The 27,277-nt window shown below is 39.9% G+C and overlaps 1 protein-coding gene across 2 annotated transcripts in view; it reads left to right on the plus strand.

Moving 5' to 3' along the window:
- Window positions 1–2,569: 2,569 nt before the first annotated feature.
- DDX6 (DEAD-box helicase 6) overlaps window positions 2,570–27,277 on the plus strand; it is a 33,749-nt gene continuing 9,041 nt past the window's right edge. Inside the window, exons 1-9 of one of the 2 annotated variants that reach the window (XM_045283595.1) lie at window positions 2,570–3,066; window positions 5,970–6,033; window positions 7,559–7,663; window positions 18,643–18,772; window positions 19,301–19,447; window positions 20,626–20,720; window positions 23,524–23,646; window positions 24,421–24,549; window positions 24,945–25,061. In XM_045283595.1, coding sequence (XP_045139530.1) covers window positions 2,867–3,066; window positions 5,970–6,033; window positions 7,559–7,663; window positions 18,643–18,772; window positions 19,301–19,447; window positions 20,626–20,720; window positions 23,524–23,646; window positions 24,421–24,549; window positions 24,945–25,061 — 1,110 coding nt within the window. In that variant the 5' untranslated portion in view covers window positions 2,570–2,866. The remainder of the gene's footprint in view (window positions 3,067–5,969; window positions 6,034–7,558; window positions 7,664–18,642; window positions 18,773–19,300; window positions 19,448–20,625; window positions 20,721–23,523; window positions 23,647–24,420; window positions 24,550–24,944; window positions 25,062–27,277) is intronic. The other variant, XM_004712778.2, reaches the window with a different exon arrangement.

Below are 27,277 nucleotides of genomic sequence, written 5' to 3' on the forward strand. Positions count from 1 at the left end.
ACGGGGTGCGGGCCCCGGGCACCCTGGGACGGAGGAGACCGGCAGCTGCTGGCGCGGGGCGGGCCTCGTAGGCCGATGGCCGAGTGCGGAGGCCCCGGGCCGTGGGGACATCCGAGGGGCGTTCTGCGTTGGGGGGGTCTCGGTGGCTCGGGCCTTGCGGGGCGGGGGAGGGGGTCCCCATTGTTCGCTGCCCGCGGAGCCGCCGGCCGGCCGGCTGGTGTGGCGCAGATAGGATTGCTGGGCACCAGCCCCTTTCGTTTTGCTGCCCGGAGGAAGCGGGCTCGGAGGGTGGCAGGCTTGGGGGTGCGGAGAAGGCGGACCGGAAAGGCCTGCCTCGCCAAACGGGGTTCGCTCGCATCCTTCGCGGGCCTCTCCGCTGGCCCTCCATCGCCCCCCTCTCCCCCACGATCTCTCTGCTTCTACCCCTCAGGCTTAAAAGCCGCTCCGGGCAGCCCCCCACATGACAGACGGTTCCCTCGCTTTGCGTGCTTAAGTCGGTGTGGTGTGTAAGTCGGAACAGTTAAATATAGTTGGTCTCGACTAGCTAGTCAAATTGGTAGGTGGCTGCAAGTGGAGAGTGTACCTTTCGGGGTGGGGGGTCCGGGGGGAGCCCGAAAGAAACACCTCCGGATACACTAAAGCATCTTTAGCAAAAAATAACAGTAATCATAATTTGATGTCTGTCACTACGTAGCGCCACCGTGTCTGCTATTGTGAGCCACGGTGCATGTACTTTGGATTTTTCTTAGTGGGGTGTTGGTTGGCACCCCCAGGGGCTGCCTGTATCTTCCAACTAGCTGGTAAAGACACTGCAGCTGCCTTTGCATACAAAAGCCCTTGGTGAGGACAGTTGCTACCTTCCAACCTGGGAAAGTGCTGTAATTCACTTCAGGGCTTCTCCCAACTACTTCACGTTTCTTTGGTAGCTTTTTAATCTAGAAATAAAATTTGCAAACCTAAGCTGGGAAGGGGCCGAAGGAATACGTTCCCCCTCCGAGACCCAAAGCTGCAGTACACACCAGTTTAATTCCAAGGGGCACCGTTATTAGAGTCACATTTTGGATCTTGGGGGGAAATGGGGCCCTGTTGTGCAGGATGGATAGTAATATATAATATCCTTGAATTTTTAGCACTTGCCCTTATCATCCTCTGCGCCTTGCAGACCAGACCCAACAGCCCTCGCTATGTGTGAACTTGGTGATCTTGTAGATCACAATACTATAAATCTGTCAATGCAAGAAGCCCTCGACTACCTTTGAAACTGAAATGCGGTGCCTGTGAACCAGAGTCAGCTTAAGCGTTCAGTCAGATGCAGGGAAACTTTAGAAACATACAGCCCTGTGTATGTGCTCATGAGAATTTGGAAGCAACTTGATCTGTTGTCTAAGGACATAATAAAACAGCACTTCATAATTTTGAATTTAAGAAGCCATAGGTATGGCAAATATCACTGATTACTAGACTAGTGTATTTTGGGTAAAAAATGGTTTTTTAAAAACTTGGCTTTTGTAATTAAGCTTTTCTTTTATGGTTTTTAAAAATTGGGTTTGGGGATAGAATTTAACAGTGGTGCAAGCTGACTTTTCTTTTTTAAGCCAGTTCTTTTTAAAAGTATATTGAATTAGATTTACTGTTCTGGGTTTATTGGGTTTATTAAAGTCGCTAGTGTGCTTAGCTTTTCACATGTCTTATCACATAGAAAATTTTGTTGTTTTTTTTATTTTTTATTTTGAACCACAGTGTTACATTAAATTAGGACATACTTTTTGAAGAAAAAAAAGTTATACGAGTTTTTTAGTGTTCAGATGTTACTAAAAGTAGCTAAAGATTCCTTTGTTTTTCAAGCAAAAAATTTGAGATGCTGACTTGCCCATATCCTTTAATTTCTTAACTATTTGAAGGGGTAAAAACGTACAGGAAAAGGAACATACGTACCTACAGTTCTTCTATAGTTTTAATTCATACGGGCACAGAGGTGCTTGTTTTTTGTTAGTTTTTTGGCGTTTTTTTTTTGTTTTGTTTTGTTTTGTTTTTGTTTTTTCACTTTTCCAGAAAGTGTAGAGTTCCGACAGAAGGAACGGTTGCTTAATTCTCCAAGGACTCTTAGTTGCCATCAGACATAGAAAAAAGCTTCTCTGTTAATGTGTATATTTACACGAAGGAAATGGTGCGACACGACTGCACTGTAATGCAATTACTAAGTATAGTGAAACACTGACATTTAGAGGTTGCTGGAACTTTTTAAAAATTCAAGGAAGCAAAAAAAAAATTCAAGGAAGAAAGTGAAATGAGATTATCATTTGACAATTAATGCTGGTTTATAGTATCTTTCTAATCCTTCCACCTGCTTGGAACTAAGATTTTTTGGTTATAGTGTTTGAGATTGATCAGTGTGCTTCGTTTTGAGGCCCTTCATCTTTCTTTGTCTTTTCTAGTGGATAGTAATTTGTGTAAGTATAACTGTTCCTAATTCGTTATTTTAAAAGATAAGTTCTTTTAGGGATTCCCTTTAAAGGACTTATTTTAAAAGAAAGCAAAAGGGGTTTTTTCCTCCTAACTTTCCTGTATTTGCTAATTCTGGTTTTTGTTTGTTTCAGATTGAAGTGAGTGAATTCAGAAAAACTCAACCTTGATAGAGGGCTTTTTAAAAATAAAAAGTTGAGTCGGTGCATGAGAGCAAGTGGTTGCTGCTGACCGTTCAGAGACTTACAGGTGCTTGCCTGCATTGCAATAAAGGACTCATTTATTGAGCAAGACTTATATTTATCTCTTCGTTTTGGAGAGCTTAATAAACTGTTATTACAGTTTCTGTACTGACTTTCAAAAGTTTTGAAGTTTGAAAGAGACATCTTTAAAATAACACAGCATGAGCACGGCCAGAACAGAGAACCCTGTTATAATGGGTCTATCCAGTCAAAATGGTCAACTGAGGGGCCCTGTGAAACCCAGCAGTGGCCCTGGCGGAGGGGGGACACAGACACAGCAACAGATCAACCAGCTGAAAAACACCAACACAATCAATAATGGCACTCAACAGCAAGCACAGAGTATGACCACCGCTATCAAGTAAGTGTTAAGTAATGATACACTTGAGGACGAAGAAGATTTATTTTTGTTACTTTGTTGCAACTGCTTTGTGTATACCTTATTTAACTGTTGGCAAGTAGAGAGCACGGTTTTATGCCTACTAGCTATTTGCAGAAGGAACCCTGGTGGTGCTGTGGGCATAAGCATTGGGCAACTAATGCCAAGGTTGGCTGTTCAAACACACTAGTCCCTCCTCTGGAGAAAGATGAAATGCTCCTATAAAGACTTGAGAGTCGGGGAAACCCAGAGAACAGTCCTACGCTTCCTGCCCTGTAGGTCCTGGTGACTTGGAACTGGCTTGTTGGCAGTGGGTTAGGTATTTTCAATAGCACAGAATAGATTTCTCCATAATTAATTACAGCATGTTCAATAATAAACACAGGCAATCAGTGGTATATACCAAGTTTGAAACCTTTCTGGCTGTCATAATTATCTCAGTGTAGAAGGTATCAGCTGAGTTTGCTACGTGTGACTGCAGTAATCGAGTTCTTTTTATTTTTGCCAGTGTATATGTTTCTAGTGTTACAAGGGTGCCTTACTTTAGTTTATAAGCACCACTTAAAGCCAATTTCAGGTTTTGAATTTAAAGACTTATACTTGCCTAGCCTTCTGAGCTGTAAGTATATTCACTCATAGAAACTCCATCCATACCTTTTTTTGTAGTCTAAGGAACTTTATTTTAAAAAGACTTTTCTCCCCTTTATACACACAAAATAAAACTCTTAAAAAAGCACATGAAGCGCCCATTGCTGAATAGTCTTCAACCCTTTTTGTTATGTCGATTTTTTTGAAAAGAGCCTAGTCTCCCCACAGGCAATTTCTTCCCTCAAAACTGAAAAATTGTAGGCTGTTTGTTATGTGTTAACTACACACGTCAAATGATTTTAATGTTAACTGTTAAGCTAAAAATACAGTTATGTTTATCGATATAGTTAATGGAAAATTAGTATCTAAGACTAACCCCATTTGAGGCTTGGACTATGTTGTTAAGAATCTAGCCTTATAAATTGATTAACCTCTAGACACTGTCACACAGTTTTGGCTTACTGAGCTAACTGCCTCTCAGTATAAAGTAGATCCCTTCCGTGCTTACAAAGTACTTCCTACGCTACCAGGATGCGATACTCAAGGGGGCTTCAAAATGTCCATGAAAAAAATCCCAATCTCTTTTCATTCCACTTTGCACAAACGTTTTGAAGCCCCTTCAAGAATGGATACTGCTGCAGTATAGTTCTCTAGTGCCCTAAAAGGATGATCAGTCACATTGAAATAAATAGTCTCTGAGGAAATTGGCGTTGGCATTGACACACAGTCTATTGTTTGGCATTAACACGTATTCTATTATGTTTATGGTGATTGTTTTAGAAATTAATAATGCTCTTTTAGTTTAATTTGTCTTTTGGTAACATGAATAGGCTAGTAAAATTTAGACTTTTTAAAGATTGAATCCTATAAAGCTTATGAAATGACACCACTATTTTCTGTTTAAACAATTTTTATTTAGGGCAAGTTTTTTTTGCTTTCCCACGGCTGAATTATTTGTTTTCAATTCTGTTGCTTCTGCAAATATCAGTGAACGTAAGTGTCTTCCATGAAGGCGTTTGGATCCCATTAACTGTCTTAGAACCCTTCTCTAGTACCTAAGCCCCATCACTTACTCTCTCCCTTCAGGGGGTTCATCTTTGTGCTGTTGTGACCTCAGAGTCCCATGTGGGCTGATTCTGCATTAGCTTCATCTCCGTTTTCATTCACTGCTCGACTGATAATGTGACAGGTCTATTAGGATGAACTAACATTTTTGCTTAGGAACTTTGATGTTATCCTTGAACTTAGGTAGTAAGTAATTATCTGTGTTAAGACTATCTTGGATATATGAGTCCTAGCTTTAAATAAATGCTCATTTTTCGAAATCAAGACGTTTTAGAGGCCCTAATTATATAAGATAGGTTAAAAACAACACAACTGAAAAGACTGTTGTCTGCAAACATTATTTAACTGTTTTCCATTAGATGTTCTGAATATTAGTTTTATTATATGAAAGGTAGGAAAAAAGTGGTGCAAACTTGAGAACACTAGGAGAGTGGACTTGAAAGTCAGACCCAAAATTTTAGAGTTCTTGGTTTTAACTAATCACCAAAAGTGACAAATTCAAATGCCTACTTGAGGCTCTCTGGTGGCACAGTGGTTAAAGCATTCAGCAGCAACGCTGAAAAATTGGCTTGCACTCAGCAGCCAGGCCTTAGGAAAGAGATGTGACCGTCTGTTTTCTTAAAGATGACAGCGTTGGAAACCAGGAGACCGCTCTGCTCTCTAAGATGGCCTATTTTGCATTATAGTGTCCTTTGGGTGTGGGTTTGTTTTTTGTTTTTTTTGCTATTCAAAGGGACAACTGCTTGGTTTTAAACTCCAGTTGCTAAGTGCTGCCAGATGGCTATCCAGCTGGAATTTGGAACCAGTATTGCTAAAAGTATCCAGTCTTAAAGGAAAAACTAGAATTTAGCCTTTTACAGAAGCCACCTAATGTTTTTTGTTGGCAACGAATCGGACAGAACACGCTTTTGTGTAGGTTAGCTAAAACGGCACCTACGGCTTGCCAGTGTGAAGACTGCACGTACACCTCTGTTAAGTGGATGGATGGATACTCGACCTGCGTCTTGATGTTGTGGTCCGTCCTCTAGCTTGTTGTTCCTTGTAAGAAAAAAAAAACTTTTTCTAAAGTTGTTTGGCACTGTTTCTAGCTATGTTCTTAAGTAAGTAAGTAACTATAACTATGTATGGTTACTGTGGCTGTTTCAAATTATAATTATACTTGAGATTAATTATCTGTGTTATATTCTAATGCTATGAGTTCTGAAATTTCAGTTTTACTCTATTTTCTGTAGACCTGGTGACGACTGGAAAAAGACTTTAAAACTCCCTCCAAAGGATCTAAGAATCAAAACTTCGGTAAGTTTTAGTAACAGTCCAGGGGGAACATGTAGAAACTCTGGAGATGAAGTAACAGTAAGGACTATTTGCTCTCATAAGTAAGATAAAACATCAACATCTATAGATCGGTGTTTTCCAGAGTGGGTGATATCGCCCCCTGGGGGTGTTGGAATGCTTAGGCAGGGGGTGGGGGTCTGCAAAAACAGATTACTACACTTTACTTTGGATTATGATATAATATATATATATCATAATTGTACCTATGGGACAATTTTAATTGCTCAGGGGGTAGGGCGGACTGAGAGAGAGAGTGCGAGTGTGTGTGTGTGTGTGTGTGTGTGTGTGTACAGAAACACTTGTTTCTTTTCTTTAAAGGGGGCAGCAGGCCAAATAAGTTTGGGAACCTATGGTATACACCAAATATGTTCACCATTTTTTGAAATAGTGACTTATTTGCGTAATTACAAAATGCATATATACACATATACATCTTACCATCTAACTTATGGAGTTCTTTTAGTAGTTGTCAAGACATTTTTACTGAATTCTCTTGTTATGTTTCAGGTTAGATTTTATCTCCATTTTTCAGATTAGAAAACTGACATTCAGAAATGCTGTTTTACTTAATCCAGTGTTTGTGGGAGGCTGATTTTGCCTCCAAAGGGAATTGAGCAATGTCTAGAGACATTTTTGGTTCTCACAACTGTGGAAATAAGAACCCTCTCAGAGACTTTTCTGACTCAAATGTCAAGAGTTCTGAACTTCAGAAACCTGACTTAGCCACGCATATTTGTGATTAAAATGAGCAGTGCAACCAGGATTTAACTCTACATCTTGTGACTTCCAATTGATACCGTGACACTTAGAATTATAGAGGTAACAGTATATTCTACCAGTCTGGAGAATAATGTGCTCAAGCCTAGTTTTTAAATGACTTGTGTATGTTGAAAGGGAACCCTGGTGGTATTGTGGGTTGGGTGTTGGGCTATGTTAACTGCAGAGTAAACGGTTCAGCCCTATTACCTGCTCTCCAGGAGAAAGATGAAGCTGTCTGCTCCCGTAAAGATGTACAGTCTTGGACACCTTATGTAAGATCACTGTGAGTCAGAATCAACTCAGTGGCAGTGGGTTTGGTTGTGGTTTGTGTATGTTGAAGGAGAAAGTGGTTTTTCTCTGGGAATAGTTGAACTATATATAGCCCAAGACAGAAGTAGTATGCTTATGTTTACATTTTCAGATGGAGTTGGGAACGAATTAGCTTCCCAGACAAGTTTCTTAAAGCATGTTAAATACCAAAGGAGCACCAAACCCTACCAAACCCACTGCCACTGAGAGATCCCAAAATTCATACCCACCCTATCTAGGGACTCTGTGACTGTAAATCTTTAGGGACAGATAGCTTTCTTTGTCCCTCCGAGTGGCTGGTGGATTGGAACCATGAATCGTGTGGTTACTCATCCGGTGCTTACCCAACAGCCCCACCGGAGTACCTTCCAAAGGAACAAAGTTGTACCTTATATTTCTTGTTCATTTGTTTGGCTAGGACGTGACCTCCACAAAAGGAAATGAGTTTGAAGATTATTGTTTGAAACGGGAGTTACTGATGGGAATTTTTGAAATGGGCTGGGAAAAACCATCTCCTATTCAGGTATGTTTCCCTCTCTCTCTTATCCCCTGTGTAATTTTATAAAAGTCAAGACTTTTCTTTTGATCTTTGGGGATGGTATAATGGACCAGCATATTTTCTCTGCTTAGTCTGCCTCTGTGTACACACATGCACGTTATTTTTCTGAACCTGCTAGGGGTAAATGATCAAATCATGGTGTGTGTTTTTTACCTGTAAATATTTCACTGTATATTTTCTAAGAATAGGGGTATTCTTGTATGACCGAAATACAGTGATCAGCATTGATAAAAATATTTCTGTCTTTGCAGTTGTATTGCAGTTTTTTGGTGACTCCCAAATGTCCTTTGTAGTTTTGTGTAGGATCCAGTTGAGAGTTAGGTATTGCATTTAATTCTTAAATCTCATAATCTCTTTTTTTTTAACTTTTATTTTGTTTTAGAAAATACACTAATTCAACAGTTTCTTTGTGTACTATTTAGTGACATTGATTATATTCTTAGAATTGTGCAGCCATTCTTATCTGCTTTTTATAAGTAGATCTTCCCCGATTGACATAAATTCACTGCCCCTCAAAGTTCCTAGCTAATCATTCAAGTTGCGGTCATCAGTTTGGTCGTGTATAGATAATTCATTTTATTATCATTAATCATTTTATTGGGGGCTCTTACAAATCTTATGACAGTCCATCATTCAGTTGTATTAAGCACACTTGTACATAGGTTGCCATCAACATTTCCGATAAGTCTTAAGAGTCAAATACGCAAAACATTTTTTTAAAAAAAGAAAAGTGAGGAGAACTTACCCATGGATATTATTTGAGGCACTTTTCCATGGGAGGAGTGTTGGGCGGGGCGGGGGAGGGAAGGAGGAGCCTAGTGCTCAAGGCAGGCATTTTTGTACTAGAAAAGCCAAACTATTACTTGGTCTTTAGAATCTTTCGGTCTGAATATCTTTAATATATTGTGAACATTTCTCTAGAGTTTCTGTAAATCTTTTTTTTTAAGAACCACCTGATTTAGTTTAGACTTTAGTTTTAGAATATAGGAAAAATATATGTGGCATATTATTCAGTCATTTTTCTTTTTCCTAAACCATTTTATTAGGAGCTAATCCAAACATCATACCATTCCATAGTTCAGCCACATCAATCAGTATTATACAATTGCTACCAAAATCCGTTTCAAAACATTTTCTTCTTTCTTGAACTCCTTGATAACAGCTCTCCCCATTTCTCCCCGGCCCGGCCCGCCCCGCTGGGAGCTTATTCTAGTTGTTGTTTCTTTTTAAAAAAAATTATTTTATTGAGGCTCATACAACTCTTACTGCTGTGCATACATACATTGTGTCAAGCACATTTGTACATTTGTTGCCATCATTTTCAAAACATTTTCTTTCTACTTGAACCATTGGTATCAGCTCCTCATTTTCCCTCCCCCATCCTCCCTCCCTCATGAACTCTTGATAATTTATAAATCTTTATTTTTTCATGTCTTACACTGATGTCTCCCTTCACCTACTTCTCTGTTGTCCATCCCCCAGGGAGGAGGTTATATGTAGATCATTGTGATCGGTTCTTCCTTTCTCCCTCCACCTTCTCCTTATCCTCCTGGAATAATTGTTGTTTCTATAGGTTCATCAATCCTGGGTTCATATACCGAAAAACATATAGCAAAAATTCAAGAAGGCTACCTGCAATGACAAAATACAACATTGATAAACCCAATATGAGAAAAAACACAAAATATCAGAGGGAAAAATCAAATGACAAGGTTTTAACTGTTCAGGTCCTAGTTTTCACTTTAATCTATTAAAGTTGTCTCTCTAATACTCTGTCTGGTAACCAGTTTAGTTTATTCCCCTTCCTCAATTAGAGTTAGAGGTCTGTCACCAGAGGTGTACTTCCTGTATAGATCCTGCAAATGTATCTTGGGCTTCCACTGCCATCCGTAACCTGCTGCAAACCAGAAACTCAAAGTTTGAGACCTGATACTATTCTCTTTTTTGCATTTGGGTTATATCATTTACAATCCTTGAGTCACAGATGTTGATGTACTTCTTCCATGTGAACTTGCATTCCCCACTTACATGACTGCTTGTTTGGAAACAAGCCTTTCAGACCCTAGGTGCTATTCTGATAGCGGGGCACTACCTAATTTCTTCACACTTGACTATAGCACTCGCCTCTGTGCTTCCTCCGCGAGAGCAAGTATCAAGCCAGGGCCATGTCGTAAGAACTAACTATTCTTAGATTGGAGTTCAGTTTAAGTGTGAGCCCAAATCCACTCCTGAGTCTTTGTTTTTTACCTGCCGCTGATTTATCTTAGAGACATCCTTGTTAATTTATGGTATAGAATCTTATCAGTCATATCCCTGGAACATAGGCGTTTTCTGTTAATAGTGTCACTGATTAACCCATGGTACTAATTTTTAAAAACACTATTGAAAGAAGGAGATTGAGCAAGTGTAGGCTAACTACATATTGCAATACTTGAATTATCTACTTGTACAGAATAAATTCTTATGTGACTGGACGCTATTTGTATAAGCAGTGGAAGTTGATTATCAGGCAAAACTTACAATAAATCACTGACAATGCCAATTACAGTCTGCCAGAATAATGCATATCTTAATACAGCAAGTAAGGCTCTTTAAAGCTTTTATAACATTGACATTTCCTCATTTCCAGAAAGAAAAACCCTGTACCTGTTAAGCACTCCTTCCTTCCTCTCACTGCTGGCACCCACCAATCAGCTGTCTCTGTAGATTTACCTTTCTAAATAGTTCATGGAATTGAGATTTTACAGTTTATGGCTTTTTCTGTCTGGCATCTTTTACTTGGCATCGTTTTTCAAGGGTCATTCACAATGTAGTATATTATCGGTATTTTCAACCTTTTTTTTTTATCACCGGTTAATATTTCATTATGTGCATATACCACATTTTATATATTCATTGATAGACCTTTGAGTTGTTAGGACCTTTTGGCTTTTTGAATACTGCTGCTGCTCATTTATGGTTTTTCCTTGATCTAATCTTTGCTGTGAAAATTACAAAATGAGTTTTTGACTCTAGTACTCCTTCCACCATTGACCCTGTAAGCAAGGACCGTCACCTGTTCCCTTCTTATCATTCTTGAGTTCTTGGTTGTTTCCTGTGCTATTTTTGTATTCAGATTGTCCCAGATTTGGCCAGTGAGAACTTGTACCTCCTTCACTTTGCCTACACACGGTCTTCCTTTCTGGCATGACTAATAATGCCAGACTTCTCTCATGCCTACCCTGGCCCAGCTTTGCAATCAGCCATATTTCTCTAATGAGCTTCCATTTCTGTTACTGGAAGATAGTAGTAATGATGTAACTAATAGGATATCTGCTTCTGTAAAAACTGCACCCTTGGAAACCAACACCACCACCCCACCCCACCCCATTATAGGCCACTTCTCTGCTCTTAGGGTGGCTGTGAGAATCAGTCTGATGGCAATGGTTTGGGTTTTGATTTTATTGGAGTCTGAGACTGGGAACTATGTGTGTTCTTTTCTAGTTGGCCTTTTAGTGAAAAGAGCATGAAAAAAGACAAGTGTAATACATACATAGATAACCTTGCCTCACACACACTCAAGTTTCTAACCCTCTGCCCTTTTGATTCGTGAGTGGCTCATTATTCTAACACAGGGATGAGTTCACGTATATGACTGTCTTCATTTACGTTTGTAAAACTATTCGGTCTCAGCTGAGAACAAAAATGCAATGGCTGCAGAGCATTTTCTCTTGGGCAAACACATATGGAGTGGCTTAGAACATGTGAGGCACTGGGGAGACATCCACAAGGCAGGTAGGGCTCCTATCACAATCTTGTCTCAGGTTGTAGAAGCTGAGTTCTCATGATCTGTCGGTCCATTTGACTGATGGTTTTCCTGTTTCCATGCATCTTCAATTTTCTTCACGCTTCTTTCCCGTACACCAATAGAGACCAATAATTGTTCCTCAGATAGTAGTAGCCTTCATTAATGGACTGCTTAAGTGCCACTGAGTGGATTGCCACTCATAACAACTCTGTAAGACAGTGCAACTGTCTCAGACATTTCCTAGTCTGTAAACTTTATGGGAGGACACATCAGTCATGTTGTGTCAGGTCTGTCCCCCCATCCTAACCATTGCTCCACCGCAGCTCCTGCAATGCACCCTTAATGGCTCCTGTTTCCCATCCTTTGCTCAGATTAAATATTGACTTTGTTATTTATGCATCCAGTATTGGTACATTATATAGATAATTAGTGCTCCATTCCCTCTGCCAGTCCGACATGAATTTTTTTCTGTAAAGTAGAATAAGCACCTTTTCTAAGGGTTTTCATTGTTTGGATCAGATATGAGCCGTATAAACAAAGCTTTTAGGCAGGGGTAGTCTTGTGAATTAGCTTAAGGTTTATAGAACAGATAAAAAAAATAATTTTTTTTAAAAGAACAGATCATCAGTTTGACATTCAACAGTTCACTCACAGTGACTCAACTCATCCACTGCATCCCCTCAAATGTGTCATCACTAACCCCACTTCCTCTCTGTGTTTTCTTCTCTTACTAACCCTCTGCCCTTTTGATCATTCTAACACAGGTATGAGTTCACTTACAGACCTGAGGGTGACTAAAGATCATTGTCTTGAGGGACTCTCACCAGTCTCTATCACTAGGCCTTTCTTCTGAAGCAGCTCTAGGTGTACTTGAACCTCCAGCCTTCAGTTAGCAGTTGAATTTGTTGTTATAAGCACTGTAAGAGTCCCCAATAAAATGACTTATTTAAATTAAAAAAAAAACAACTATTACCCAGGGATTCCTGGGTCTTACTAAGAAAGAGAACTGAATACTGGGTAGCCAGAATGCACCAAATATCTATTGAATCTGTCCCTGGGCCTTATAATTGAATGTGAACTTCAGGTTAGGTGGCCTTAAAGTTTGTCTGTATTGCTTTTAAAGCCGCTTTTTTGAGATGTGAATTACACTCCTGGCAATTTACATGTTTGTAGTGTACAATTTAGTGGTTTTTAATATGTTCACAGAATTAGGCTGTCAACGGCATGATTTTAGAACTTTTTCCTAAAAAGAAATCCTTTCCACAGTAACTTACTTCTCCCTCTCCCTGCCATCCGGTTGATTCTGATTCATAGCCACTCTGGGACAAGGCAGAATTGCCCTGGGAGTTTCAGAGACTGCAACCGCCTGTGTGATTAGAGAGCCCAGTGTTTCTCCCTCTGAGTGGCTGGTGGTTTCAAACTTCTGACCTTGCTGCTAGCTGCCGAAATAGTGACCACTGAGCCACCAGAACTCCTTACCCTGTTCTACTTTCTAATTCTATAGGCTTGCTTGCTCTGGTCATTTAATGGAATCTTAATATGTGGCCTTTTATGATTGGTAGGAGGTTTATCCATGTTGAGGCATGTATTCGTATTTCATTCATTTTTATTGCAAATAAACCCCCATTGTATGGATCATACCTCATTTGGCTCCTCCATCATTTAAGAGTCACTTGTATCCTCTGCAAAGCAGCCCTAGTGGCGTAGTGCAAGATCAGCAGTTAGAAACCACTCGCTTCGCCCAGGGAGAAAGTAATCCTGCACAGCCTGGCAAACCCTCCGGATCTGTCCTACTGCTTAATAGAATGTCAGAGTGGACTCTGGTGGCTGTCTGTGTGGTTCTTTCCGTTTCGTGTTCTCTCCATTTGTTGGCTGAAATTAATGCTGCCGCAAAAATTGTTTTGGTTTTTAATGCAACAATTTATACACATTTTGTTTGAACACATCTCTTCAGTTTCCTTGGTGTATACCTGCTTATCGCACTTCTCAGTGTTTCCTGTTTCCACTCTTCCTCTGATGCACCACATCATGTTGTCACCGGTGTATATGAGGGTTGCAGGTTGTCCACATCCTTGCCAACAACATCGTTATCTGCAGGCATAAGTTTTGAGCTCGGTTCTAGCATTTCTTGCATTGTGCCTTGGGGCAAAACAATTAAAATTAGACAAAACAGTTACTAAGTGCTGAGGCACATAGTATGCATTAAACACATTTTAGTTTTCTCCTACTTTGTCCTTGGTGGCTCCATCATAGAGGCCCCAGCAGCCTATGGAATGTTGGCTGTAGATAGAAGAAGGAGTCCTGGTGGCTCAGTGTTCTAAGTGCTGGGCTGCTAGCGGGGAGGCTGCTGGTTTGATCCCAGCAGCCATGTCTGAGGAGAAAGATGTGACCGTGTGTTTCAGTAAAGATTATAGCATGGGAAACCCTGTGGGGCAGTTCTCTGTTCTACAGGATCAGTAGAAGTCATAGTCAACTCATTGCCCCTGGGTTTAGGCTTGGAGTTTGGTAGGTACACTAGCTGAATGTTGTCACTGGAGCATTTTCTTAGTTCTGGCAGCTGGGTTATCCTGACCACATGGAAAAGCCCCTCTGACGCTGCTTAGGGATGTCTACAATAGCAGTCTAAAGTGCTAGAGAGGGTTCTGTACCCATAGCCAAGACATAGAAGGGACTAATTATGTCAGTGATGATGAGTCTGCTTCCTCGTTTATTAACTCTTAGTTTTAGAAACTAAAAAATTGCACATACACTAGGTTTGTTCCATTTTCCCAGCCATTCATTCTACCACACATTTATGTTTTAACTTCCAGCTCAGACGGGTAAATGGAATGGGCCTTTGCCTGTTGTTTTGTCTGTAGCAGCAAGACACTTGTGATGCAATGAATAACATTTTCCAACCTTTAAAAGGGTTTGTTAAAGATGTGTCCCCCATTTTTAACCTTTTCATGACAATTCCTTTCTGTTTTGAATTTTTTTGTTGACACGTTTTTTCAGTGGTGGCATGCTAAAATCAAGGAGAATATATATGTATTTTTTGTTGTTGATAGAGTTATGAGGGACATATATGCACCAAGTGGGCTCATCTGGTGATATGATTGATAGAGGGAGGCCCGTTTGATGCGAAGCTACACAGGTCTCTGCCCGACAGCGGCATGTATTATAACTAGAAATCTGAGGGGAGGCAGGCTGTGTCACAGAGGTTATCAGAGTGTTGACAGAATTCAAGTTTTGGGATCCTTTCTTCCTTAACAAATGTTAGTGTGACAATTATAGAGTATGTTGTGCTTTTCCCTCATAGACATACTGAACTACCATCACTAGACCATATACTGTAATTTGTAGTTTAATAATGACTAGCAAAACTTTCTGTTTTGAGGCTTGAAAACTCAATGACTCTTCCCTTTCATAATGCATTATTTGGAAATTTTTGAAGGTAAATTTAACATTTCAAATTGATTAACAGTTCTAAAGTAATCTTTCCATATGGATGATTTTTCAAATCTAGGAATGTAAAAGCAAATAAATTACTGAAAATCATTATATTTGGGTTTTTAATTAAATATATGTTGGATTTCATTTGCATGCCAAGGAATTAAGGCCAAAAACCAAGTTGCAAATTCTAATTCATTTAATAAACATGAGTCAAACTTTTTGCTATATATTTGGCTATTAGTATCATCAGGTCCACAGTACACTCACATTCTTTCAGTTTGGTCCAGAATATACGTACCATAAGCAAAACTAATAGTATGGAAGGCTGTGTATCTTCCTCTTACTTGGTGATGGAGAATGATAATTCTCTGGATGCCAAAATAGACTTGGTTCTTTTATTCAGTAGCAGTAGTTTGCTTTGTCCTCAATATGTAGGGCATAAACTGGCAGCATAAACTTTTCTAAGAAGTCCCCTACTCCATCACTTTTAGAAATTTATTTGGTAATGGCCCTGAAAATATATTTGAACACTTGTTCTAAAACATTTTTATCTAAAAATCACTTAAACGTTTCACATGCTTTAAATTTTAACATAAAGGGTAGAATCATGGATTCCCAAACTTGTTTGGCCCACTGCTCCCTTTTTAGAAAAAAATTAATCATCATCCTGGCAATTAAAAACTCGTGTACTATAGCTCATAATCCAGGATAAAGTGTAAGGCACCTGCTTTTGTGACTCCCAGGAGGCAGCATCGCCCATTTTGACAAACACTGGGAAAATGGTCTTAGGAGAAAAGTAGGTTCTTTCCCTGAAATCTAATGAGGGTTTTTTTCCATGCAATTAATGTAATTGTAGAAGCATCATCAACTACTGCCACTGTGACTTTTATTAATAAGCTATTATTACTGTCTTTTCTAATTTTAAGACCAAGGCATCGGTATCAAAATTACTAGTATAGGGTAGGACTCAATACTTGCAACACTGACAGTCCTCTCTGGTCCTTGAGAAAAGTCTGAATCTGGAACTAAACACAGCCCCACTCTGAGTCAAGTTATGAAACCGGGATCATGTAGAGTCTGATGGTTATTCTGTGTGCCGTTAAAATGTAATTACTTGATTTAAACATTATGTTAGGCTTTAGAATTAGAAGTGAGTAGGCACTACTAGCCAGCTAGTCCTGAAGTTAAATTTGGGGTGACAGTGTAGATTTTTTTTAGTTGATATTTGGTCCAGGATGAACACTTCAAAGTATTAACACTTTAATTCTTCTGAGATGAAATAACTTTTTCTAGTTCTTGCTAGCATTTTTACTGGATCCTAGAGCTATCATAAAGATGGAACCCTATTATTGAGGGACTGGAGAGTCTTTTATGGAGTGGGACTGCCATGTGTCTTTTTCCTCTGTGTTCTGTTTCTTCTCATGCCTATTTATCTCTGTATGTGCACATGTAAAAGGAAGCTTGGTGGCACAGTGTTGTGTTACTAACCACAAGGTCTGTAGTTCAAACCCACCTGTTGCTCCGAGGAAGAAAGCTTCACAGTTTTGGAAACCCAGTGTGCAGTTTTAATCTATCCTACAGGGTCACTATGAGTCAAATTTGACGAGTTTTGCTTGGGTTTTTTTTCTTAGGTATGTTTAATTTTCAGTAAGTTTCAGAAATACTTTGGTGGGATTCCCAGGATTTGTCTGGGAAAATTATCCTAGGTTCATAAAGAAACCTGCAAAACATGACAAGGTCAGTAAAATATGAAAATGAGACTCCCTCCTCCGTGGATCCCTGAGGCTTTTCTTGTCTGGGCCTCGTAACTACTGCCAGTGACTGAGTGGGACTCTGCAAATGAGCGCACCCTGCAGTGCAATGAGGAGATTTGGGGTAGCTTGTGAATGAGGTTGTACCACCCTGTTTTACCCCCAGGTTAGGTTAGTGCCGACTTGACCTTGTGCAGTGACCCTTAGTATGCAGAAGCAAGCACTGACCACCAGGTCCTAAGCTGCCTTCCTGGCGGTGCGTGAGTCCATTGTTGCATCATCCATCCAGCTGAGCTGGCCTCTGCATGACCAAGCATGTCTTTTTCCAGGAGCTGGGCTTTCCCAGGACCATGTTTAAAGTGAGTGAGAAAAAAAGTCTCACCGTCCTCACTTCTAAGGACTATTCTTCCTTATAAGGACTCTTCTTCTGAGACAGATTTGTCTGTTCTTTTGGCAGTCCATGGTACTTTCAGAATTTTTCATTAATACCATAAATCACATGCACATAAAATGGTTGAAAAGACCATGACTTGAGTGACCCACCTTACCCCTCAAAATGACATTCTTGGGATCATGCAAATAAAGGACTATGGAACCCCAATGAGGAGATTGATCAGCTTTGCTTTTCCTCTGGGCTGAAATGAGCCATCCTAGAGGCCAACAGGCAACCCTCTCTACTGCCCAGAAGAAATGGGAACAGGGTTGAACCTTTAGACTCAGATTCCCTAAGCTAAGAAACTCCTAAACACAGGAGACCTTAGAGGGGAGAAAGTTGAACCCGAGAGCCCAAGTCAGAACTGGGAGCAGGCAGGCAGCCTCAGGAGACTGGCACATCGAGTGCCCAGCCCACTGAGTGAGGCAGCTCTGATCCACAGAAGGAGAGCTAAGAGCTTTCCAGCAGACTCCCTGACAGAGCGAGGTACCCCCAAGCACCTAAGAATTAGGCTTGCCAAACCTTGGAGTGTTACAGCTGAGTGCAGGCTTTAGGCAGGAGATTTCCTGGTGAAGTGAGGTGACCCCAGGCTCTTAACGGAAGAACCAAGGAGCTTTGTATTGCTTGCCCAAGGAGGGTAGAGGCAGGCCAAGAGCTCAGGAGAGGCCTGCTTGCAGGTATGACTAAGACAATATCCTCCTGATGGAACTATGTCCTGAATCATTCCTCATCCTGAGTTGTGTAACCTGTTTACTTCCCTAATACACCCATAGTGGTGATTATGGTCTATGATTTCTATGCAGTGAATTACTGACCCTACAGAAATAGAGAATGCTATGGAAGGGACTGATGTCAGAATTTTTTTAAAAATCATTTTATCGGTGTCAGAGTATTTTTAAAGGGTAGAGCACGGAGGAAGTGTGCCTGACTTCTGCTTCATAGAAAATTGGCTTGTGCTGATGTTGATGGTAATTCTCTCACTCCCTGGTAAAGGTCAGAAACCTCTGCCATCCCGTTTTGACACTAGCATAGAATTGAGCACATTTCAGACATAGAAGCTGACATAGATGATGGATGTTAGGCAACACAACGTCAAATAAGATTTTAAATTATACTTTCTTTATGCAAAACTGTTATAATGGCTTATTAGCCTCAAAATATTGTGTATAGTTGGTGGGATTTTTCTGTAATTGCTTATGCCATCTTCACCAGTTTTAAATTGTAAAATGTCCTTTTTATCCATATATTTAAATCACATTTATGATGGGGGTTCCTCTTTACGGACCTTCCCCTATTGTCGATACTCGACTCTCTTACACATACACCTGAGCAAACATACGAGTGTGCACACCCACATTCTTTTACCTTGGGGTGTGGCTTCACATAGAGGAGCAGTTCTGGTATCTGTTCCTTATTTGGTTCTCATGTAAATGTTAATGTGAAGCACTTCAAAGCAACACTAAACATTCTGCAGTGTATTTCAGAGAATTTCCATATGTACTGTTTTTATTCACAAGACATTGTGTGTTGTCTTTTTTAGGAGGAGAGTATTCCCATCGCTTTATCTGGTAGGGATATCTTAGCTAGAGCAAAAAATGGAACAGGCAAGAGTGGTGCCTACCTCATTCCCTTACTTGAACGGCTAGACCTGAAGAAGGACAATATACAAGGTTGGTTGAAGATCTGCTTTTAGTTATTAAAAGTGATGGTTTAAATATTGGAGTTAAAGACTAGGAACCTTTTTTAGTAAATATTTTTGGTGTGCAGATTAAAGATTATCTCAAAGCAGTGCTCCAGAAACTGGATTCCTTGAAATTTGGATAATCTATCCTCTATCCTGTATTTTCACCCTTTGATCTGTATTCTGTGGAGTTCAGTAGTAGTTGTAGCTGGGCTATTCAGTTCTTCTAGACTTGTGACACAGGTTAATACGCTTTGAGCTCAGGGCTGCCAACTTAAAGCCATTGCAGATTTGTAACTAAAGAAGAGGACAGTATTTAATGTGGCATGATTGTTGAAGAAAGCTCTAAATCTCGAATAGTATAAAATATTTTTCAAGGATTCATTTGTTTTGAAAATATATTTGCTAGGTGTATTACTACTCAACTTTTTACTATATCGCAGTATCCAGATCTTAAAATATGATACATGTTTTTAATTTTTCCCCCTTGCTTTCTTTGTTCCTTGATGTTTTCCAGCAATGGTGATTGTTCCTACTAGAGAACTTGCTCTACAGGTCAGTCAAATTTGCATCCAGGTCAGCAAACACATGGGCGGGGCCAAAGTGATGGCAACCACAGGAGGAACCAATTTACGTGATGACATAATGAGGCTTGATGACACAGGTAGGAAATCATTGAAATACAGTGTCATACCTCGAGTGTTACTTCAGCCACAGGGTGTCTTTTAGTGACTTATTCAGAAATTGTGAAAACTGTATCAAGGACAGAGAAACACTGCTGGAGGAAAATGAATAAAGAAAAGGAACGCTTATCCACTGGATAGTAATACTTGAAAAGATCGTGAACTGTACTGGTAATGAAAGAAATGTAAACAGTAAAGTATCAATTGTACCTAACTAATTGGCAAAGCTGAAGAATATTAGTAACTAATATTCTAATATGACTTTGTAGAGAAATAGGTTTTCTTACCACAGAAAAGTATAATTGATACTTTCTGTGGTGGGAAGTTTGACATTGTATTCTAAATTATAAAAGAACTTTCTTGAGTACATTTTGAAGAAATAATTGGACAAATTCAAGGCTGTATATACAAAGTTTATTATGTGGTTTGCAGTTCTAAATTATTGAAAAACCTAAGTGTCGGGAGATTGGTTAATTTACCACTATGCATTGTGGTACGTGATCTGAATGGAATTTAATATAACCATTAAAGAGTAAAATTGATCTCTATTGGTTTTCGTGGAGAGACCTCCACAATAGTCTATTGAGTGAACAATTAGATCCCTCGTAAAATTATATGAATAATAGTTATTTCTTGGTTAGAAATACTTTGGCTATTGCCCAGTTTTTTGGAATTAGCCTCATTTGATCCTTATAACAGTTTTCTGATGACCACTGCTGTAGAATAGAGGCATTACTATTCTGTTTAGGGGCCTGGTGCCTCTTTTTCATTGGGGACTGCCCTAAACCAAGTAAATGAGGCCCCTCTTTGGAGCAGTTACTTTGGGAAACCACCACCCAATGTAGAGAGAAAAGAAACAAATATTCTCTAGCCAGTTTTAGTTGTAATGGAGATCCATGGTCTAAAACACATCTCTTATACCTCTTGATGCTATTTCTATCTCTGCAATGAAATATCTCATAAAATGTGTGTAGTATATACTCGAGTATAAGCCGACCCGAATATCCGCCGAGGCACCTAATTTTACCACAAAAACTGCATTAAAAATGTGCTGGAAAACTCAGCTTGTACTTGAGTATATATGGTAACAAGCCTTTACTGTATTCTTTTTGTCCAAGCTTAAGTTAGTGAGAACATGTCTTTTCTATGTCTTGTATAGTGCATGTGGTGATAGCTACTCCTGGGAGAATCCTGGATCTTATCAAGAAAGGAGTAGCAAAGGTTGATCATGTCCAGATGATAGTATTGGATGAGGTAATGTTTCTTTATTTGGATAAGTCCTTATCTGTGCTATTCCGTATGATTGCTAGTGAAAGATACAAATGGTATTTGTGCTTATACCCTCTTGTCAGTTCTAACCCCTTTACTTATAAAATATATATTATTTAAAGTCAATAGGTGACGGACATTCTTAGGACTTCAGCCTTGCCTTTTTCTCTTAAGGATACATATAATATAGGTTTTATTGTATTTCTGAACACGAGAAATTGCAGAATGAATCAAAGGCTTTATATGAATCTCTTTCCATTCAGTGATAAGTTTTAAAAATTATCTCTAACCCCAACCCATTTAACATCGTTTTGGTTTGTTTTTTGATGTATACTAAGTGTATTATTGCCTTACCTCGCTGTAATTACCTTTAAGTATCTGTATCCCCAGGACCGGGCATTGTTTCACAAATCTATCCCTGTGTAATGTTTTAAAATCAGGTTACTTTCCCATGTCTTTTAGATTTAGCTAGTTTGTTGATCATGATCTAATTCAAACCAAACTTTTTGATCTTAAGAGTAATAGTAACTAATATTTATTAATCACTGTGCCTACATTTTAAGTACATTACAAGCTTTTTTCCCCCCACTTAATCTTCACAACAACCATAGGCAGGTCCCCCCCCTCCCCCAAACGCGGAATTCCCCCCACCTCTATGTGTTTAAATTTTTTACAAAACAACCTTATCACCTTCAAAGTACTCTTCCATTACGCGTAATACATTTGTCAACTCTGCCATTCCATTCTTGGAAGCATTTTTCAAATTCATTTGTTTGGATGGCTGACAGCACCTCATAGTATTTTTCTTACGTCTTCTATGTTGTCAAATCACTGCCCTTTCATGTCCCTCTTCATTCTTGAACAAAAAGAAGTTGCATGGAGAAAGATCAGGTGAGTAAGGTGCGAGGGGCAAGAGAGACATGCTGTTTTTTGTCAAAAACTGGCACACTGAGATAGCTTCATGAGCAGGTGCATTGTCATGGTAACAAAATCAGTCCCTCGTCTGTCACAAATCAGGCCTCTTGGTCACACCCTGTTAAGCAGTCTTTTCAGAACCAGTGGTTTTCAACCTGTGGGTCGACCCCTTTGGGGATTCGAATGACCCTTTCGCAGTCACCCGATTCATAACAGTAGCAAAATTACAGTGATGAAGTAGCAACGAAAATAACTTTACGGTAGGGGGGCGGTCACCACAACATGAGGAACTGTATTAAAGTGTCGTGGCATTAGGAAGGTTGAGAACCACTGCTCTACATAGAATGCTTGAATAACAGTCTGACCTGGTGGGCTGACCTCGAAACGTACTATCCCCTCCCATCAGAAAAACAAATGAGCATCATCATGATCTTTGGTTTCACTTGACGAGCTTTTGGGGGCAAGGTGATGATAGCATCTCCCACCGGCTTGATTGATGTGGACTTTGGGGTCATCAGAGTAGCACAGTACTAGTCACCACTAATGACCTTGGAGAAAAGGTCTGGGTCTCTTCACAGCGACCCTTCTCATTCCCAAATCTTCCATTAAAATTCGCTGAACCGAGCTCCAAGACAGTCCAGATAACTCCCCCATCTCTTCAATGGTCTGTTCTTGGTCTTCAAGTACAAATGCATGAATTTTGATACTTTCATCCATTTGGGAAGTTGACGGACGTCCAGAACAAGATTTGTTATCAGTCGACACTTCGCCTATTGAAACGAGAAAACCAGCCGTACACTTGAGTTTTCACATAGCACTGCCCTTATGAGCTGTGTTCAACATCATAACAATTTGGAGCTTTTTTCCTGAGTGAAAACAATTTTACAGCCGCACACTGTTCTCTTAAATTGGCCATCACAAAAAATGAGGTTTGAGTGAAACTTTTTACGAAAAAATTCACTGTGATCAGAGAGAAACCTTCCCAGGCGATGCAAGAGTTGCTCTATGCTCGCCTAGCAGGAAAAATGCGTACTACAAAAACTTCGCCCAGCAGAGCTTTTTCTGAGTTTTTTGGAGGGTACCCCCTCGTATGTAGTAGGTATTGTTACTTCTGCAGATAGACCCATTTTATAGTATAGAAACTAAAGTACAAAGAGGTTAAAGTAATTTCCCAGGATAGCTGAGACAAGATTTCAGCCCAGGTAGAGTTTGTACGTTTAACCAACACACCATAATGCCTTTTGTTCTCTTTTCTTTTCTTTCTTTTAAGCAAAAGGGAAGAGATTTATTGGAGCCCACACAGGAAACCCTAGAGGGGCCCAGCGTGCCCTACTGTGTCGGCATGCCCAGCAACGGGTCACACCATTCACTGCACCCCCATGTCCCAGAGGGACTCCCCTTGAGCCACGCCCCACACCATAATGCATTTAAATGGAAGCCACACTTAAGGAACAAGGGTTATAGCTAAGAGCTCTCACCTCAAGAAAATTAGGATTATGGATTAGTCCCCCCTCAGTTTTAAAAACCCAAACCTCAAAACTGATGATGCTTCCATAGGACGGGGTAGAATTGCCCCTGTGGGTTTCTGAGACTATAACTTGTTATGAGAGTAGAAAACCTCCTCTTTCTCCCGTAGATGGGCTGCTGGTTTCAAACTGCTGGCCTTAGGAGTTGCCTGCCCAGCTTATAAATCACTGGGGAACTTGTCCTGCATCATTGGGCACTATAAAATTTGTGAAGAACTTGCTGCTCACAACCAGGAGCATTCTACGGTTGCGCTTGTTAGATGGTGCCTTATTTGTTAACTAAGTATTAGCCAAAGACTTAGGGTGTATTTCATTGTTTTTAAAGTTGTTTACTCTTTCTACTGCAGGCGGATAAGTTGTTGTCACAGGATTTTGTACAGATAATGGAGGACATTATTCTCACGCTACCTAAAAACAGGCAGATTTTACTATATTCCGCTACTTTCCCTCTTAGTGTACAGAAGTTCATGGTGAGTATTAATCTGTACTTGGTCAAAGTGCCATCCTGTTTCCTATAACATATTATTATCAGTGTACAAGTGGTCTACAAATTAGGATCGGATTCCGTTTTGATGAATAAAGTCCATTCTGATGTAAGTCATAAAGTCCCTCTTTTGTCTCTGTTTTCATTATCATTGCTTTGCATCAGTATCTTTATAAAACTGATCTTTGTCTTTGGGGGTTGGAAACATTTCCTATAAATATATGCATTACTCATGTTAAGATGCTACACACAATGAGAGAAAAATTATTTGTGATTCATTGTAACTTAAATATGTCATTAAACGTTGACTGCCCTGTATACACTATATGAATTACTTCAAGTTTCTATGAATAAATATTTTTTTTAATTTATGAAATCATTTTATTGGGGCTCATACAACTCTTACCACAATCCATACATACATCCACTGTGTCAAGCACATTTGTACATTTGTTGCCATCATCAAATTAATAATTTCTATGCATGCACTTATCTTTATTTTAAGGCTGTAACAGTATTTTGACTGAATTCCTATTGCGCATTTAGCTCTTGTGTCAGGCTGACAAAATACAGCTTATTTTAGCTACATACCTGAATTTAAGATCTCCCATCTTAAGTAACTTATTTCTTCTACAATAGAGCATGTATATAGGTTTTGAAGATAGATGCATCCTTTCTAGCAAGAGTTAGCCAGATAAAAGCAGAGATTTTCAGTTAGAGAAAATCCTTTAAGTATAAGACTCCTTTTTTTTTTCTTCAGAATTCCCATTTACAAAAACCCTATGAGATTAACCTGATGGAAGAACTAACTCTGAAGGGAGTAACCCAGTACTACGCATACGTAACTGAGCGCCAAAAAGTGCACTGCCTCAACACGCTGTTCTCCAGGGTAAGTACGGGACTTCGGCTGCTGGGCACTAGCAGTCTCGCAGTCCTTGCTCCCACCGTCACGGTGCACGCCAGCTCTTCCCAAAAGTCCATTTCACCTGTGGGTCTCAAGTGCACCGACCAAGCCACAGGTACTTTGAATTAGATTCTAAAATTACTTGACCGTACTTATTTACTGGTGTTGGTAGTTATGTGGTAGTTAAGAGGTTAGATAGAGTCCACCTTATAAATTAGTATCTGAAGCTGATAACTTTTTGTATCCTTCGGTCTCTTGCGCTTCTAAGTTTGAGACCATGTTTTTAAAAGTTTGTTGTTGTTTGCTAGCCAATGGTTTCAAGACTTGACAAACTGAAGGTCTTTGTTTTTCCTTCTCATGCCTATTTTTCTCGTGTTCAGCTTCAGATAAACCAGTCGATCATTTTCTGCAACTCCTCTCAGCGAGTTGAATTGCTCGCCAAGAAGATTTCCCAACTGGGTTATTCTTGCTTCTATATCCATGCTAAAATGAGGCAGGTAAGTTTGAAACTTAGAGTTTGCACAGGGTTTTATTTTGTTTTAGTAATTCTCCAAATGACCCAAGTTTAAGAATTGTAGTAATCAAAGGAACTTTCATTTTAACCTTACCTGGGATTCCGTTTTCTAAAATAGAAGTAATAACACATTTTCAAAAATTTTAAGTTTGTTGGAAAGGTTGAGGTAATGCATGAACAGTACTTGGTAAACTGTCAAATATGATAAAAATGAAATTTTTGTCTTTCAGGAAGTTTCTAGATTTGTGGTATTTAATACACTAATCACTTGCCATCTGTGTTGATTTAAATCAATTAAAATGTAGTCCTTAGTCATAGTAAGCCACGTTTTCAACGCTCGACACTCCCCAGACACTGCAAACCCAGTGCCATCAAGTCCAGTCTGACTCAGTCCGTCTGTGTTACAAGTTCTGTTTTATTGTGTATTCACAGAGTTTATGTTTCGCATTAGCCAGCTGGGCTCAGTTTAGATGATTCAGATTTTGTTGGTAGCATCTAAAGCGTCAGTCAGGAGTCGGTCGAACATAGGCCGCCTTCTCCCCAGCAGGCCTTAATCAAAGCCTTGGCTACGTCAGTGTCATAGAGCTTCTTCGCAGCCGGTTTGGTGTGGTGCTTGTTGTCTCTGACGTCCACAGTGAACACAACTGTGTTGTTATCTTCGATCTTCCACATGGCAGGCACTGGTCACGGGGACCGTGATGATGGCACAGTGGGCCCGCTTGTTTCTCCTGGGGGCGCTCTTCCGAGGGTATTGGGGCTGCCTTCTTAGTCTCAGGGACTTTAGCTGCTGGAAGGTGCTGCTTTTTTTTCTGGCTGTGGATGCCTTTCAGCACGGCCTTCTTGGGTTTTAAAGCCTTTGCTTTGGCTTGTTTTGGGAGGAACTGGAACTTCCTTCTTTGTCTTTGGCACCACCTTTCCTTTTTTTAAAAAAAATCATTTTAATGGGGGCCCGTACAAGTCTTATCACAATCTATACATACATCCATTGTGTCAAGTACATTTGTTGCCATCAACATTCTCAGAACATTCGCTTTCCACTTGAGCCCTTGATATCAGCTCATCTCCTCCTTCAGGACCCCTTGATAATTTATAAATTATTTTGTCATATCTTAACACTGTCCACAGCTCCCTTCACCCACTTTTCTGTTGTCCATTCCCCAGGGAACCGGTTATATGTAGATCCTTATCATCGGTTCCCCCTTTCAAACCCACCCTTCCTGCACCCTCCTGGTACTGCCACTCTCAGCTCTGGTCCTGAAGGGATCATCTGTCCTGGATTCCCTGTGTTTCCAGTTCTTTGGTACCATCTTTGTCAAGACGTGTAAGTTTTAATACAGTGGTTCTCATCCTTCCTAATGCCATGACCCTTGAATATAGTTCCTCATGTTGTGGTGACACCCCACAACCATAAAATTATTGTTGTACCTACTTTATAACTTTAATTTTGCTACTGTTATGAATCGGGCGAAAAGGGTCGTTTGACCCCCAAAGGGATCATGACCCACAGGTTGAGAACCGCTGTTTTAGTTGAAGTAGCCCTATCTCCTGTGAAGTGGCTGGCGAATTTGAACCACTACCTTGAATTTACAGTCCAACACCTCCCTCAACAGTGCCACCAGCTCTCCTTATGACTAAGGGCAAAAAGTTTAAAAAAGAGAAAATGTTTCTATCACTGGCAAATAAATGCAAAACTAATGATACAGCATTTTGTGGAGGAGGGACGCAAAGTACAACATTATAAAATTTCATGAATGGGAAGCAATTTCTATAAGCTAACAGATTAAATACTTGAAAATGAATTCAACTGACATTTGGCTTTGAAAGAAGCATATGGACCAGATACTAGAGCCAAGAATTAGAAGTTTTCATAGGAAATAAATGGCATTAAGCTGAAAAAAGTATTTCAGAATGGAGTAAAGTTGCTTTTGAAAAGATGACCAGTTTGTCAGATACTAGATTTAACACTTCATGCAAGAACCTAGAGTAAGGTGACCAGACGTCCCGCTTTTTGGCATTTTTTAAAAATTGTTTTATTAGGAGCTCATACGACTCATCACAATCCATACATGCATCAATTGTATAAAGCACATCTGTACATTGATTGTCCTCATCATTCTCAAAACATTTGCTCTCCACTTACACCCCTGTCATCAGCTCCTTAGGTTTTCCCCTCCCTCCCTGCTCCCCCCTCCCTCATGA

Source organism: Echinops telfairi, unplaced genomic scaffold (assembly GCF_000313985.2).
Source record: "Echinops telfairi isolate 266 unplaced genomic scaffold, ASM31398v2 ScPeMD7_7463;HRSCAF=8501, whole genome shotgun sequence".
In the NCBI taxonomy this organism is placed as follows: Eukaryota; Metazoa; Chordata; class Mammalia; order Afrosoricida; family Tenrecidae; genus Echinops; species Echinops telfairi.